This window comes from Emys orbicularis, chromosome 1, assembly GCF_028017835.1.
Source record: "Emys orbicularis isolate rEmyOrb1 chromosome 1, rEmyOrb1.hap1, whole genome shotgun sequence".
NCBI lineage: Eukaryota > Metazoa > Chordata > Testudines > Emydidae > Emys > Emys orbicularis.
Genome location: NC_088683.1, coordinates 80,427,428 through 80,440,694, shown reverse-complemented (window position 1 = coordinate 80,440,694; position 13,267 = coordinate 80,427,428). Strand labels below are relative to the sequence as shown.

General features: G+C 38.4%; 1 protein-coding gene across 1 annotated transcript in view; it reads right to left on the bottom strand.

The window, feature by feature from the left end:
* Window positions 1-13,267, bottom strand: part of LRRIQ1 (leucine rich repeats and IQ motif containing 1) — a 159,128-nt gene that overhangs the window by 116,271 nt on the left and 29,590 nt on the right. Inside the window, exons 10-12 of the mRNA XM_065423814.1 lie at window positions 12,973-13,166; window positions 10,874-11,001; window positions 1,696-1,769 (exon numbers count right to left, since the gene is read on the bottom strand). Coding sequence (XP_065279886.1) covers window positions 1,696-1,769; window positions 10,874-11,001; window positions 12,973-13,166 — 396 coding nt within the window. The remainder of the gene's footprint in view (window positions 1-1,695; window positions 1,770-10,873; window positions 11,002-12,972; window positions 13,167-13,267) is intronic.

Genomic DNA, 13,267 nt, shown 5'->3' with positions numbered 1-13,267 from the left:
ATAAAAGCTACAAGATACTCTTCAGTGTTTGGAATATAGCAGTAATTCATGTCTAGGTTTTTTGTTCTTTAGCCAGCAGCATGCAGGTGGCACACAGCTTTACCTATTTTTCACCATACATGACCTACCACTAAGATGCCCCAGTGCTTGGGTGAGATCATCTCATGGATTAAGATCAACTGGTTGAAAAAGAACTTTACAGAGGTTATGCTGATAGAGAGAGGAAAGCAGTTTGAGGAGTCTGCAGCCATAGTGCAATCTCCTTTGGTTGAAGGTACACACCCTCAGTTGGTGAAGTCAGTCTGTAGGTGAGTAGTGCTCCCAGATTCCTCACTCCGATTCTAAATTCTCACATAGCAGCATCCATGAATAAAACACCTTCTAACAACTCTACTTGGATAGGAGACTCCATTCCATGCTGCTGGCCTCAGTTACATAAGCCTTCCTCACCTCTCATCTGGACTACAGCAGTGCAAGCACTCAGCCCTTGGGAAACTACAACTAGTACAGCAGACAAGCATCTCCTTAGCAACATAGGCTACTGTGTGCATGTCAAACATGTCCTCTGCTGCCTACTCTGGCTTCCCATAGAATAATGGTCCTTATGTTTGCAGTGCTCAACAGCCTAGGCCCAGCATATCTCAAAGATCATTAGAAACTTTGGGATGAAGTCTGACCAACAAATGCTCCTGAAGAATAATGAATCTTCCTATCATAAGGGTAATACTCTTCTGTGTGGAAGAAAGAGCTGTCTCGGGGGGGCCCATCTGAGATGGCAAAATGAACTCACAAACTTCATCACCTTCTAATCCAAATGCAAGATGCACTTCTTCAACCCTTCTTTAACATAAGCACATAGCAGCATGTACATTAAAAAAAAAGAAAGAAAGAAACACAATTCTTCCCCTGGGGAAAGGATGAGAGAGAGAACAAACCACACGTGACAGATGTTAGTGATATCACTTAATACACAACTGGAAGGTGCCCAGATACTACACTAATGAACTGCTACAGGCTGGGGACCGACTGGCTAAGCAGCAGTTCTGCAGAAAAGGACCTGGGGATTACAGTGGAAGAGAAGCTGGATATGAGTCAGCAGTGTGCCCTTGTTGCCAAGACGGCCAATGGCATATTGGGCAGTATTAGTAGGAGCACTGCCAGCAGATCGAGGAAAGTGATTATTCCCCTCTATTTGGCACTAGTAAGGCCACACCTGGAGTATTGCGTCCAGTTTTGGTCCCCCCCACTACAGAAGGGATGTGGACAAATTGGAAAAAGTCCAGCAGAAGGGAAGGAAAATGATTGGGGGGAGGGGGATATTAGGAAACACTATTTCACTAGGAGGGTGGTGAAGCACTGGAATGGGTTACCTAGGGAGGTGGTGGAATCTCCATCCTTAAAGGTTTTTAAGGCCTGGCTTGACAAAGCCTTGGCTGGGATGATTTAGTTGGTGCTGGTCCTGCTTTGAGCACGGGATTGTACTAGATGACCTCCTGAGGTCTCTTCCAACCCTAATATTCTATGATTCTATGAAGGTGGTCATAGAATAGAATAGCTCCTGTCATTTTAAGACCCCATTCTATATATTTTAATAAACAATTGACATTTATAATATGCTGGTTGCCTGTATTCCTAAAAAAAGCCTAAAGGTAATTTTTACAAAAATATATTGTTTAATTCATTTTACATACTCACCTGACAAGCAGTTGTTGCTGATATTAAGCTTTTCCAAAGATACACATGAAAATAGGGGTGCAAGCTGAGTCAAACTAAAAACAAAACAGAGAAAGTTATGTAAATAAAAAAGCAGCACTTCTCATTGAGACAGATGTAGGGACAAATATTACTGAAATAAGTTTTGAAATACGATGTCAGGGATATATATAAATAAAATTTTACTATTAGGGCTGTTCACTAATCACAGTTAACTCATGCGATTAACTCTAAAAAATGAATTGCGATTAAAAAAGCTAATTGCAATTAATTGCAGTTTTAATCACACTGTTAAGCAATAGAATATCAAGTGAAATGTATTAAATATTTTGGATGTTTTTTTCTATATTTCCAAATATATTGATATCAATTACAACACAGAATACAAAATGCACAGTGCTCACTTTATATTATTATTTTTTATTACAAATAGTTGCACTCTAAAAATGATAAACAAAAGAAATGGTATTTTTTAATTCACCTCATACAAGTACTGTAGTGCAATCTCTTTATCGTGAAACTGCAAGTTACAAATGTAAATTTTTTTTTGTTACATAACTGCACTCAAAAAAACCCAAAACAATGTAAAACTTTAGAGCCTACAAGTCCAATCAGTCCTACTTCTTGTTCAGCCAATCACTAAGACAAACAAGTTTGTTTACATTTACGGGACATAATGCTGCCTGCTTATTATTTATAATGTCTCCTGAAAGTGAGAACAGGCCTTTGCATGGAACTTTTGTAGCCAGCATTGCAAGGTATGCATTTACATGCCAGATATGATAAACATTCGTATGCCCCTTCATGCTTCGGCCAACAATGTAGAGGACATGCTTCCATGCTGATGACACTCATTAAAAAAAAAAAAAAAAAAAGCGTTAATTCAATTTGTGACTGAACTCCTTGGGAGAGAATTGTATGTCTCCTGCTCTTTTACCTGCATTCTGCCATATATTTCATGTTATATCAGTCTCGGATGATGACCCAGCACATGTTATTTGTTTTAAGAAGACTTTCACTGTGAGATTTCTAAAGATAGTTACAGCACTAAATCAAAGGTTTAAGAATCTGAAGTGCTCTCCAAAATCTGAGAGGGACTGGGTATGGCGCATGCTTTCAGAAGTCTTAAAAGAGCAACACTCCGATGTGGAAACTACAGAAACCGAACCACCAAAAAAGAAAATCAGCCTTCTGCTGTTGGCATCTGACGCAGATGATGAAAATGAACATGCATTGGTCCACTCTACTTTGGATCGTTATTGAGCAAAACCAGTCATCAGCATGGATCCATGTCCTCTGGAATGGTGGTTGAAGCATGAAGGGACATATGAATCTTTAGGGCATTTGGAACGTAAATATCTTGTGCCACAGTGCCACATGAACACCTGTTGGTCACTTTCAGGTGACATTGTAAATAAGAAGCGAGCAGCATTATCTCTTGCAAATGTAAACAAACTTGCTTGTCTGAGTGATTGGCTGAACAAGAAGTAGGACTGATTGGACTTGTAAGCTCTGAAGTTTTACATTGTTTTGTTTTTGAATATATATATATATATATTTTACATAATTCAACATTTGTAAATTCAACTTTCATGATAAAGAGATTGCACAGCAGAACTTGCAAAGGGGGAACTGAAAAATACTATTTTTTTTTTTACAGTGCAAATAGTTACAATCAAACATAAATATAAACTGGGCACTGTACACTTTGTATTCTGTGTTGTAATTGAAATCAATATATTTGAAAATGGAGAAAATACCCAAAATATTTAAATAAATGGTATTCTATTATTGTTTAACAGCGCGATTAATTGCACGTTTAATCGTGATTAATTTTTATAATCACTTGACAGCCCTACTAACTATTCATTTAGCTATCCAAGGTGCTACAACTAATTGCTGCAGTTTTCCTTTTAAGCTTATAGTGCTTTATAGTATTTTAATCCTCTGCATGGCATGGCATTGCAGCACAGTACTTTAGACCAGCTCAGCTTAGTCTAACAATTTTCTCTTTAGGAGTTTTTCTTTTTTTCTTTTCTTTTTTTGCTTCATAGATTTTATTCTTTTTTTATGTAGTTCTGATTATGTGAACTCTTCTGCTACTTTTCAATGACTCAACTACCATGACTTTGCTTGAGATAGCACCACCAGTATGGGACTAACAAGGGGCCAGGATTCTGGAGAAATAAGAAAATCTGTTTTTTCCTCTTTTTTCTCAGTTTTCTCCTCTCTTACACTATTTGTTTCCATCTCCCTTCTCTACTCACTCAAATTGCTTCCTAGACCTTAAAAGGTACACAGCAGTAATATCCGTGTAGGCGTGCATATGCTCTCATATATCAGCTGCTACATTGAGGTCAACTAGCTCTGTAGAGCCTCCTGTATCTCACTACCTCAGAAAACTCTATCAGAGATATGCCAAGTACAAGGACTGATATAAAATTACTCTTCATACACGAGTCAGAACAGAATTCTCCCTGGAGACTGAAATGGCAAAATACTGGGTCCCCAAAATAGGAAATCTAGTGTGGAGAGTATTTGTGGCATGGGCATGCTCAACACATAGTCAGTTTTCCTGAATTAAAGAAAATTTTCAGATATGGCTGTTAAAAAAAATCAAAATTTATCCACAGTTGTGCGATGCACTGTTATTCTAAGACTTTGTCTACACATAAATTTGCACTGGTTTAATGAAAAGTGTGTTTTTAATTGGATTTAGTTAAACCATTGCTAATTTGTTTGCAAATGCTATTCTTTCATTTTAAGAGTAGTTTATATTTTGCTTTATCTTAAACCTGAAAAAAAAAGAAGGGATCAAGCTAAACTGCAATATGCCACTCTTAAACCAAAATTAGAGGGTCTATGCACAAACTTGCACTAGTTTAGGTAAATCAGTTAAAAACCATACATTTAATTAACCTGGTTCAAGTTTTTGTACGGACAAGACCTAAATATCACAGATGGCACTGTGACTGTTGGCAACTATTAGTTTTTACAATTGAAAGGAATGTACTGTGTGGAGGAAAGTAAATGAACCTATAAATTAGAGTCTGCTATGGTCAAAAATCTTTTTTGTGTAAAAATTATATCTACTTATAGACTCACAACCTGCTAGTCAAAGCTGCTCATATATTGCCAAAATATATGTTTTATGACTTTTTAAACACACTGTTATTCCTGCAGTCATTACTGCTAAGAGAAAGATGGATTTTTTTCTGGTTCATGTATCATCAATAGAATTGTGAACCAAGTTTTGATTGCAGAATCCTTATTACTGATGAAGATGTGTGCACGTGAGCCACAGAGAGCTCAACCTGACTTTCACATCCCATGTCAAGTCACAGGGAGGGCAGCTTACAAGTAAAAATATAGTTTCAAAGTCAGAAAACCAGCTCTAGAGTTAGTAAAATTCATATTAGTTGTGTCTCAGTATGCCTTTTCTTTTTGAGTCACATTTTACAATAAGATCTGCACTTACTCCAATTTATCCTCTGCCCATATTTTTTCAACTAGATTATAATGTTTCATATTTTTTTCAGTCTTAGAAACAATTGGTTTAATATGGTTTAATATGAAATAACAATATCATTTAAAAATCTCTTCAAAGGTAGTTTTTCCACTGACACACAAATAGTGCATCTACTTTTATTTCTCATAACAGTGTATATTGCATCTTGAAAATCCATGACACAGGCTCGGGTACCTCAGAATCAACAAAAATTGGACTGGGTGCTATGGGGTGAACGCTGATTTTAAGAGTTCAGTTTCCTAGACAAAATGATGCACTATTTTTTTATGCTGTGTTGATTATGTTGGTAGTTGTAGCGCTGTTCTGTGATGAACTGACAATTCTATTTGACTCCTGCTCTGCTTTTTTCTGCTGGGATTATTATGAGATTTAAAACTTTCTTGTCAATCTATCGCCTTCCTTTTACTGACATTCTTTGTTAATTCTTTTTCTAAGAAAATTCAAACCAGAAAGACAAAGGACATTACTGAAAACTTAATACCACTTGACCTTGTCACACTAGCCCTCGGCATAAAAAAGATATAAATTACAAAGAAGACACAAAAGTAAAAGATATTCACAAAAAAGCAAGCAACAGCTTCCGCTTTCTGCTCCCATTTAATGTTGTAGCAGGAATAGGACACTGACAGCCAGAAAGGCTTCCAGTCAGAAAACAGATTTTTTAAAAACTTGATTAGGCGAAAACAGTGTAAAAATGAAATTTAGAACCTGCTCACCAAATATTACATGATGGCCCAAATCCTGTTGAATGTCTGCCTTTACCCAGGAAACTTTTCATTAACATTAATTGAAGTTTAACAGGTAGGAAGACCGAAGAACTAAAATTTAATTTATGTTCTATAATGTATATTCTTATCTTAAAATAAAGCTCCTGTATTTCTTTCACATTCTTTAAAAAATATACAATGTTTTACTTACAAAACTTCACCTTTATTGTCCTATACTATCGTTCTATTTTTCCTGAATATTCTGGCAGAGAATACTTAAGAACATTGTCTAATACTAGACATTCAAAATAAATATCTGCAACAAAAGGTTACTGAATTTGATAGAATCCAGTCCAATTCAGAAAAATTCTATATCCAAATGTATTTTTATGACTGATTAACTGCAATATCATAGTTAATTACCACTAAGGACTTCTGGAAAGGTTGTAATTCCCAAAAGACAGTGGCTTGCAATAGAAATACAGTTAACCATAATTACAGTCATTAGTGTAGTGTAGTATAAAAATGCATATAACATGTGCATTTAATAGAGAGACTAATATGTATTAATAAGTGAGAGCTCTGAGAAGGCCTATTAGCATTTTGATTAGAATTCGTTTAAAAAAAACACATTCAACTGGGTGTAAAAACATGCTGCAGGATCAATGTGTTCGCACTGAATTTGATCCCGCTTAGACCGAAGTCAATGGGAGTTTTGTAAGTACATAAGAACATAAGAACGGCCGTACTGGGTCAGACCAAAGGTCCATCCAGCCCAGTATCCTGTCTACCGACAGTGGCCAATGCCAGGTGTCCCAGAGGGAGTGAACCTAACAGGTAATGATCAAGTGATCTCTCTCCTGCCATCCATCTCCACCCTCTGACAAACAGATCATCTAAGCTGTAGCACTGCAACCACAAAAAACTTGGACTTTTGCAGGTATATAAAAGAGATACTTGTTTTCAGATATTTTGTGTTCAGATGAATTTACAATATGTAATGTTTAGCTCTATAGCAATTCCCTGTTGTTAATTTGTGGATTTAAAACATTTTCTTTATGCTTTGAGGTTCAACTTTGAAAAATGATTTTGGGGAGCAATTTTTGATATCGGATATGGACATAATATCTAGATCAAGAAATCCTTATAAATTAGTTTGTGAAGAACTTTCTTTTTTCCTTTGATTTTTCTTAAACACTGTGCTTTATTTTTAAGGAGAATATAAATTCACAGTCTTACCATTGCAGAGGCTTCCTGAAATCGGCAAAAAGGAAATGGCACTCAGTGCACACTCTTAAAAAGATTCACAAGATTGCATTGGCTGAAGGATTAAAGCAAAGAAACAGCTTTTCTTTCAACAGCTTACTCCATTACATTAATTCCTCCTATATAGAACATCCAGTTATTCATGCCAAAGAAGATGCATATGGAGCTGCTTATAATGTACATGAAGTGAATGTAACAGAATAGGCTACTGCAATACTAGGAATTTTGAGGCTTCTATCCTGCATTTAATGCTAACTTGTCTCTTTTGCCCCAGAGATTTGATTTAAGGCACTGACACATGATGTGGTAGTCGTTCATGTCTGACTTATCATTCATATATTTGTTCTGTTGATGCTCTGACATACTACAGCACTTCTTCCCCCACTACAGGAAGCACTTCATATTTCAGCCAACCACTAAAGCACAGCATGTCAGCAGGACTAGCAGAGAGAAGACACATGACAGGGAATGAGGATTTTAACAGAAAAGATGGCAACTGGATGGGTGAATGAGTCAGAAAAAAGAGAGACAGGGGAGAGAGGGGAAAAACAGGAGACAGGAAACAGAGAAGGACTCCATAAAATATAGAGAAGAGGAAAAGGCACTCAGGCCGGATTCACAAGGTACTTAGGCACTAAAATGCTGAGCATCGCAACCCCTAACAATTAGGCACCTAGAAAAATCACAGGAACATACTGTGATTCATCAAGCCTGAGTTAGGCATCTAGGCTCCTATACAATGAATGAGGAGAGAGAGGCACCTTGGAATACAATTCACAAAAGCCAGCATGCTAGACAGGGAGATGCCTAGAGGTATCCAATAGGAGATGCCAACATCAAAGGTGTATCATAAACCCCAGCCCTCTAGACAAGGAGATGCCTAAGTCCAGGTTGTAGGGAGATGTCTCTCTTTGCTAGCGATTCACAAAGAGGAACCCCTCTCTTGGAGTCAGGCAGCTTAGATGCCTAAGCTGCTTCTTGTGAGACTGAGTTAGGCCAGAGCCTCGCTCCACACAAAATAGCTAGAGACTCACCCAGGTTCAATTCTCCCCGTCCTGTAGAATGCTATAACTACAGAGCTATGGGATAGTCTGATATGGGGCTCCCTCAGTCTCTTCTACTGAAGTTGTTCCAGTTTGGATAAATATTTGAAGAATGATTGGAGCAGGAGGACTAGCCCAAGGGTCCTCCCACCTCCTAGGTGAATACCCTAACCACCAACCTATAGTCAGTCGTTCTCTCACTCTGTGACTTTTTAAGTATTTATACACAGTGGAACAGCTTCAAATACTAAAGAGTCTTTGGGAGACAGAGCGAGAGAAAATATGATTCTATAGCCTTGTGATTAGAGCACTCACCTGGGAGGTGGAAGGCCCAGCATCCACTCTCTCTGCTCCAAAGACTCTTTATTCAAAGTAGAACAGCTTCAATAGGAGAGACTGAGGGAGCTTCACACTGGACAATCCTATGGCTCAGCAGTTAGAGCACTCTCCCGAGAGGTGGCAGACCCATGTTCAAATCCTTTCTTCTTCTCTGGCAGGGGGCGGGGAGAAATGAACTCAGATCTCCCACATCCCAGCTGAGTACTCTAACCACTTTGGCTCAAAGTTCATCACCATCATCTTGTACGGAGGCCAGATTTTGAATGGGACCCAATCCGGTAGGCAACCTCTGAGCACTCTTACCAGATTGGGCCCTCCATACAAGGTAGGCAGCTGAATGCCTATCTTCCCCGAATTGTGAATCGGACACCTCATGTGAGGCAGCAGTGCACACATCTAGAGGCAGAAAACTAGGTGCGAAGGGAACTTTTACCTTGAAAATTTAGGTGCCAAGTGAGTTTAGATGCATAAAGCTTTCAGGAGGAATTTTTTGAATCACAGTGGAGCCTAAAACTGGGACTTAATATCACCTTAACCCAAATGTAGGCACCTAAGTCTGGGGTTTAGGTGACTAGGTACCTTTGCAAATCCAGGCCTCAGATACCACTTTGATGGGTGTTTCATAGAAGCCGAATAGAAAACAGAAAAGAAAGACATGAAGTAAACAGAGGAATAATAGCAGAGAATACTGTCTGGGGAAATCATACACAGACTTATATTTTTATCTGAGTTACCAAAATAAGAGTAAATCAAAATCCACTGCCCACCAAACAGTACTCATGTTAGTCACAGACATGAAGCACTGTCTCCAGAAAGCTTGATCAAGAAAGAAGTCTAGATTTTGGCATATCCACCCTACATGCCTTGCAATTTCATATGCGTTACTACATTATAGGTGACCTGTAAAGCTTAGTTAGAAAAGTCAGAATGCCCCCTAAGTGAATCTAAACTTATTTTTTATGTACATCTCCCCACAATCACATCCAATTAGCTCTCCTTAGACACAGAAAGCACCATGCCCCAGCTATGACAGAACCTTGCTTAGTGTGACATGCCCTAAATTCTTTAGCACTGCTCTATGTTTTCAGGAAGGCTATCGATTCTGTATATGCCCTACAGTAGGGCATGTAAAATATCTGCAGACCTTTACCTTACATTGTGACAAGAGGGCAAGCTGCTAACAAAAATTCTTTACAAAATGTCTGAAATGGTGATAAGTATCAGGGGGTAGCCGTGTTAGTCTGTATCCACAAAAACAACAAGGAGACTGGTGGCACCTTAAAGACTAACAGATTTGTCTTTAAGGTGCCTCCAGACTCCTTGTTGTTGAAATGGTGATGTAAGCTAGTAAAATACACTTCTCATTCAGAAACTGTAGCTGCTTATATCTCAAAAATTATATCTCAAAAGCAAGCAAACAAAAAAACTACATACGCACGCACACATACTCAGCCCTGTGAGATTGTACAAAAGTAATACAGAGAACTAGAAATATCCAGAATTGTAAGTGTTTGTTATTGTTTGCCTTTGCTCATGCACTGAGGTAGACTCAATTTTGAAATCAGCTACATAAAAAAAGGTAGCAAACTTTTGACTCAGAACATGTGGCCACTATATTCCCATAGAAACACAGATTGCCACATACAAAGCTATGGGAAGTCATTAATTAGTATTTTACTATATGGCTTATAAATAATAAGCAAAAACCCATTTTATTTTTTACACATTAAATCAAACTAAACTGTAACAATGAAAAATAAAAGCTGATAAGCAACTTGAAATTCCTTTTCTTTGACACTTGAATACAATGTGTGCATGGAAATGAAAATTATTTTTTGATGAACATTTTAATTAGCACTGTTTATTCCAGATAGAGTGGGAGGCCTCTATTAGGTCCAACGTTTGGAGCAAAACAAGCCCTATGGTGGAAGTAAGACAGAGAATGTTTTACTAATAATCCTATTTATAGAGTAAGGTAGAATTCTGTTAACATGGTTTCAGCAGTGCCACAGCACTGCCATAATTATATTTTTAAATTAACCTTTTATGGTCACCATTGTTTTCAAAATTGTCTAAAGAAGATTACACCTATTAATTGCTAAATATACCTTTTCAAACATCATCATCCTAGGAACTCTGCTTTGTCTGATACAGCTGAACTGTTCTTTATGGTCCTTTATATACACTCAGGTTCATACCGAAAACTCATAAGAGAACTCTTATTTTGTAAATATCTATGTATTAAATTGCTTGAATAGAAGAAGTTTCCACTTTACCTGTTTTGTGATAGAGAAAGGATCTGTAGCAGAGGCAGCCAATAAAAAGAAAATGTTTCCATAGTTGAAATACTATTGTCATCCAAGTATAGTTCTCTTAGCAGAACATGATTTTCCAAGGTAGGGAGCTAAATACAGAAAAGTGATTTTTTGCTATTATTTTTCAAATAAAAATTGATTGCATATAACAACAATTGAATGCTTATCAGCTGCTTTTCTTGAATATATTATTAAATACTATTACAGATATGCTTTGTTACATAGTATGTATAGCATTTTCGATTTATCACATGCTAACATTTTTCTATGCTTTGTGCATAGTCTGTACATTCAATGTACGCCACAGCATTTGAGATTAGCAATATACACAGACTTACTGCTTTCATTCATGCAATGAGGAGATAACTGGGTCTGTGGATGAGGGGAAAGCAGTGGATGTGTTATTCCTTGACTTTAGCAAAGCTTTTGATACAGTCTCCCACAGTATTCTTGCCAACAAGTTAAAGAAGTATGGGCTGGATGAATGGACTATAAGGTGGATAGAAAGCTGGCTAGATCGTCGGGCTCAACGGGTAGTGATCAATGGCTCCATGTCTAGTTGGCAGCCGGTATCAAGCGGAGTGCCCCAAGGGTCGGTCCTGGGGCCGGTTTTGTTCAATATCTTCATTAATGATCTGGAGGATGGCGTGAATTGCACCCTCAGCAAGTTTGCAGATGACACTAAACTGGGAGGAGTGGTAGATACGCTGGAGGGTAGGGATAGGATACAGAGGGACCTAGACAAATTAGAGGATTGGGCCAAAAGAAACCTGATGAGGTTCAACAAGGACAAGTGCAGAGTCCTGCACTTAGGACGGAAGAATCCCATTCACTGTTACAGACTAGGGACCGAATGGCTAGGAAGCAGTTCTACAGAAAAGGACCTAGGGGTTACAGTGGACAAGAAGCTGGATATGAGTCAACAATGTGCCCTTGTTGCCAAGAAGGCTAACGGCATTTGGGGCTGTATAAGTAGGGGCATTGCCAGGAGATCGAGGGACATGATCATTCCCCTCTATTCGACATTGTTGAGGCCTCATCTGGAGTACTGTGTCCAGTTTTGGGCCCCACACTACAAGAAGGATGTGGAAAAATTGGAAGGAGTCCAGCGGAGGGCAACAAAAATGATTAGGGAGCTGGAGCACATGACTTATGAGGAGAGGCTGAGGGAACTGGGATTGTTTAGTCTGCAGAAGAGAAGAATGAGGGGGGATTTGATAGCTGCTTTCAACTACCTGAAAGGGGGTTCCAAAGAGGATGGATCTAGACTGTTCTCAGTGGTGGCAGATGACAGAACAAGGAGCAATGGTCTCAAGTTGCAATGTGGGAGGTTTAGGTTGGATATTAGGAAAAAACTTTTTCACTAGGAGGGTGGTGAAGCACTGGAATGGGTTACCTAGGGAGGTGGTGGAATCTCCTTCCTTAGAGGTTTTTAAGGTCAGGCTTGACAAAGCCTTGGCTGGGATGATTTAGTTGGGGATTGGTCTTGCTTTGAGCAAGGGGTTGGACTAGATGACCTCCTGAGGTCCCTTCCAACTCTGATATTCTATGATTCTAATGACTGACTATTTATTGACAAGTAGGTTTTGCCTCAGTTTTATATAAAAGCCATTGCCAAGAAAGGTTACTAAATGTACAGGTAGCCATCTAGCGCCTTATTTTTAGAGTTGCAGCCCACAATGATTTAATTCAAGTTGTAGGCAGTTATCACCTATGAAATCATCCCATACTGAATTCTGGAAGAAATATCTCTACTGCATGGCTCGTTTTACCTTTAATGATCATAGCAGTTTGACCAACTTAAAAAAAATAAATTTTGCATACAACAAACTGAAAACTACCCACTATAGTACAACGAATGGAAATTAAATTAGCGAGGGGCGGGGGGGGGGTGGATTATCAAAGGTACAAAGGGTACTGAGACACCAAACTCCCATAGCTGGCCCTTTGTACATCTCCCCCTCAAGAAAAAAATAAATGTGATCAGCATCATGGGCTGTATTACTGGTATCAGAGAAGCATGGTATGAAAAATCAGCCCATTTGATTCACGGATATTACCTCACTTAGATTATTTCCTTGTAACTTCAGAATCTGAAGCAGACCACAATTCTCAATGCCCTCAAGTTGAGTAAGATGATTAAAAGAGCAGTCTATGTGCATGAGAGTTGGCACATCACAAAGACCTTTCGTACTGATTAACTGATTGTGGTCCACAATTAGTTGCTGGAGATTTTTCAATGACTCTAAACCACCTGAAAAGGAAAACTCATATTTTAACCTGAATTAAATCATAATGCGATTAAAATTGTGTTGGTTTTGAAACATGAAGCACGCTGAGATTGTAACAGGTTCA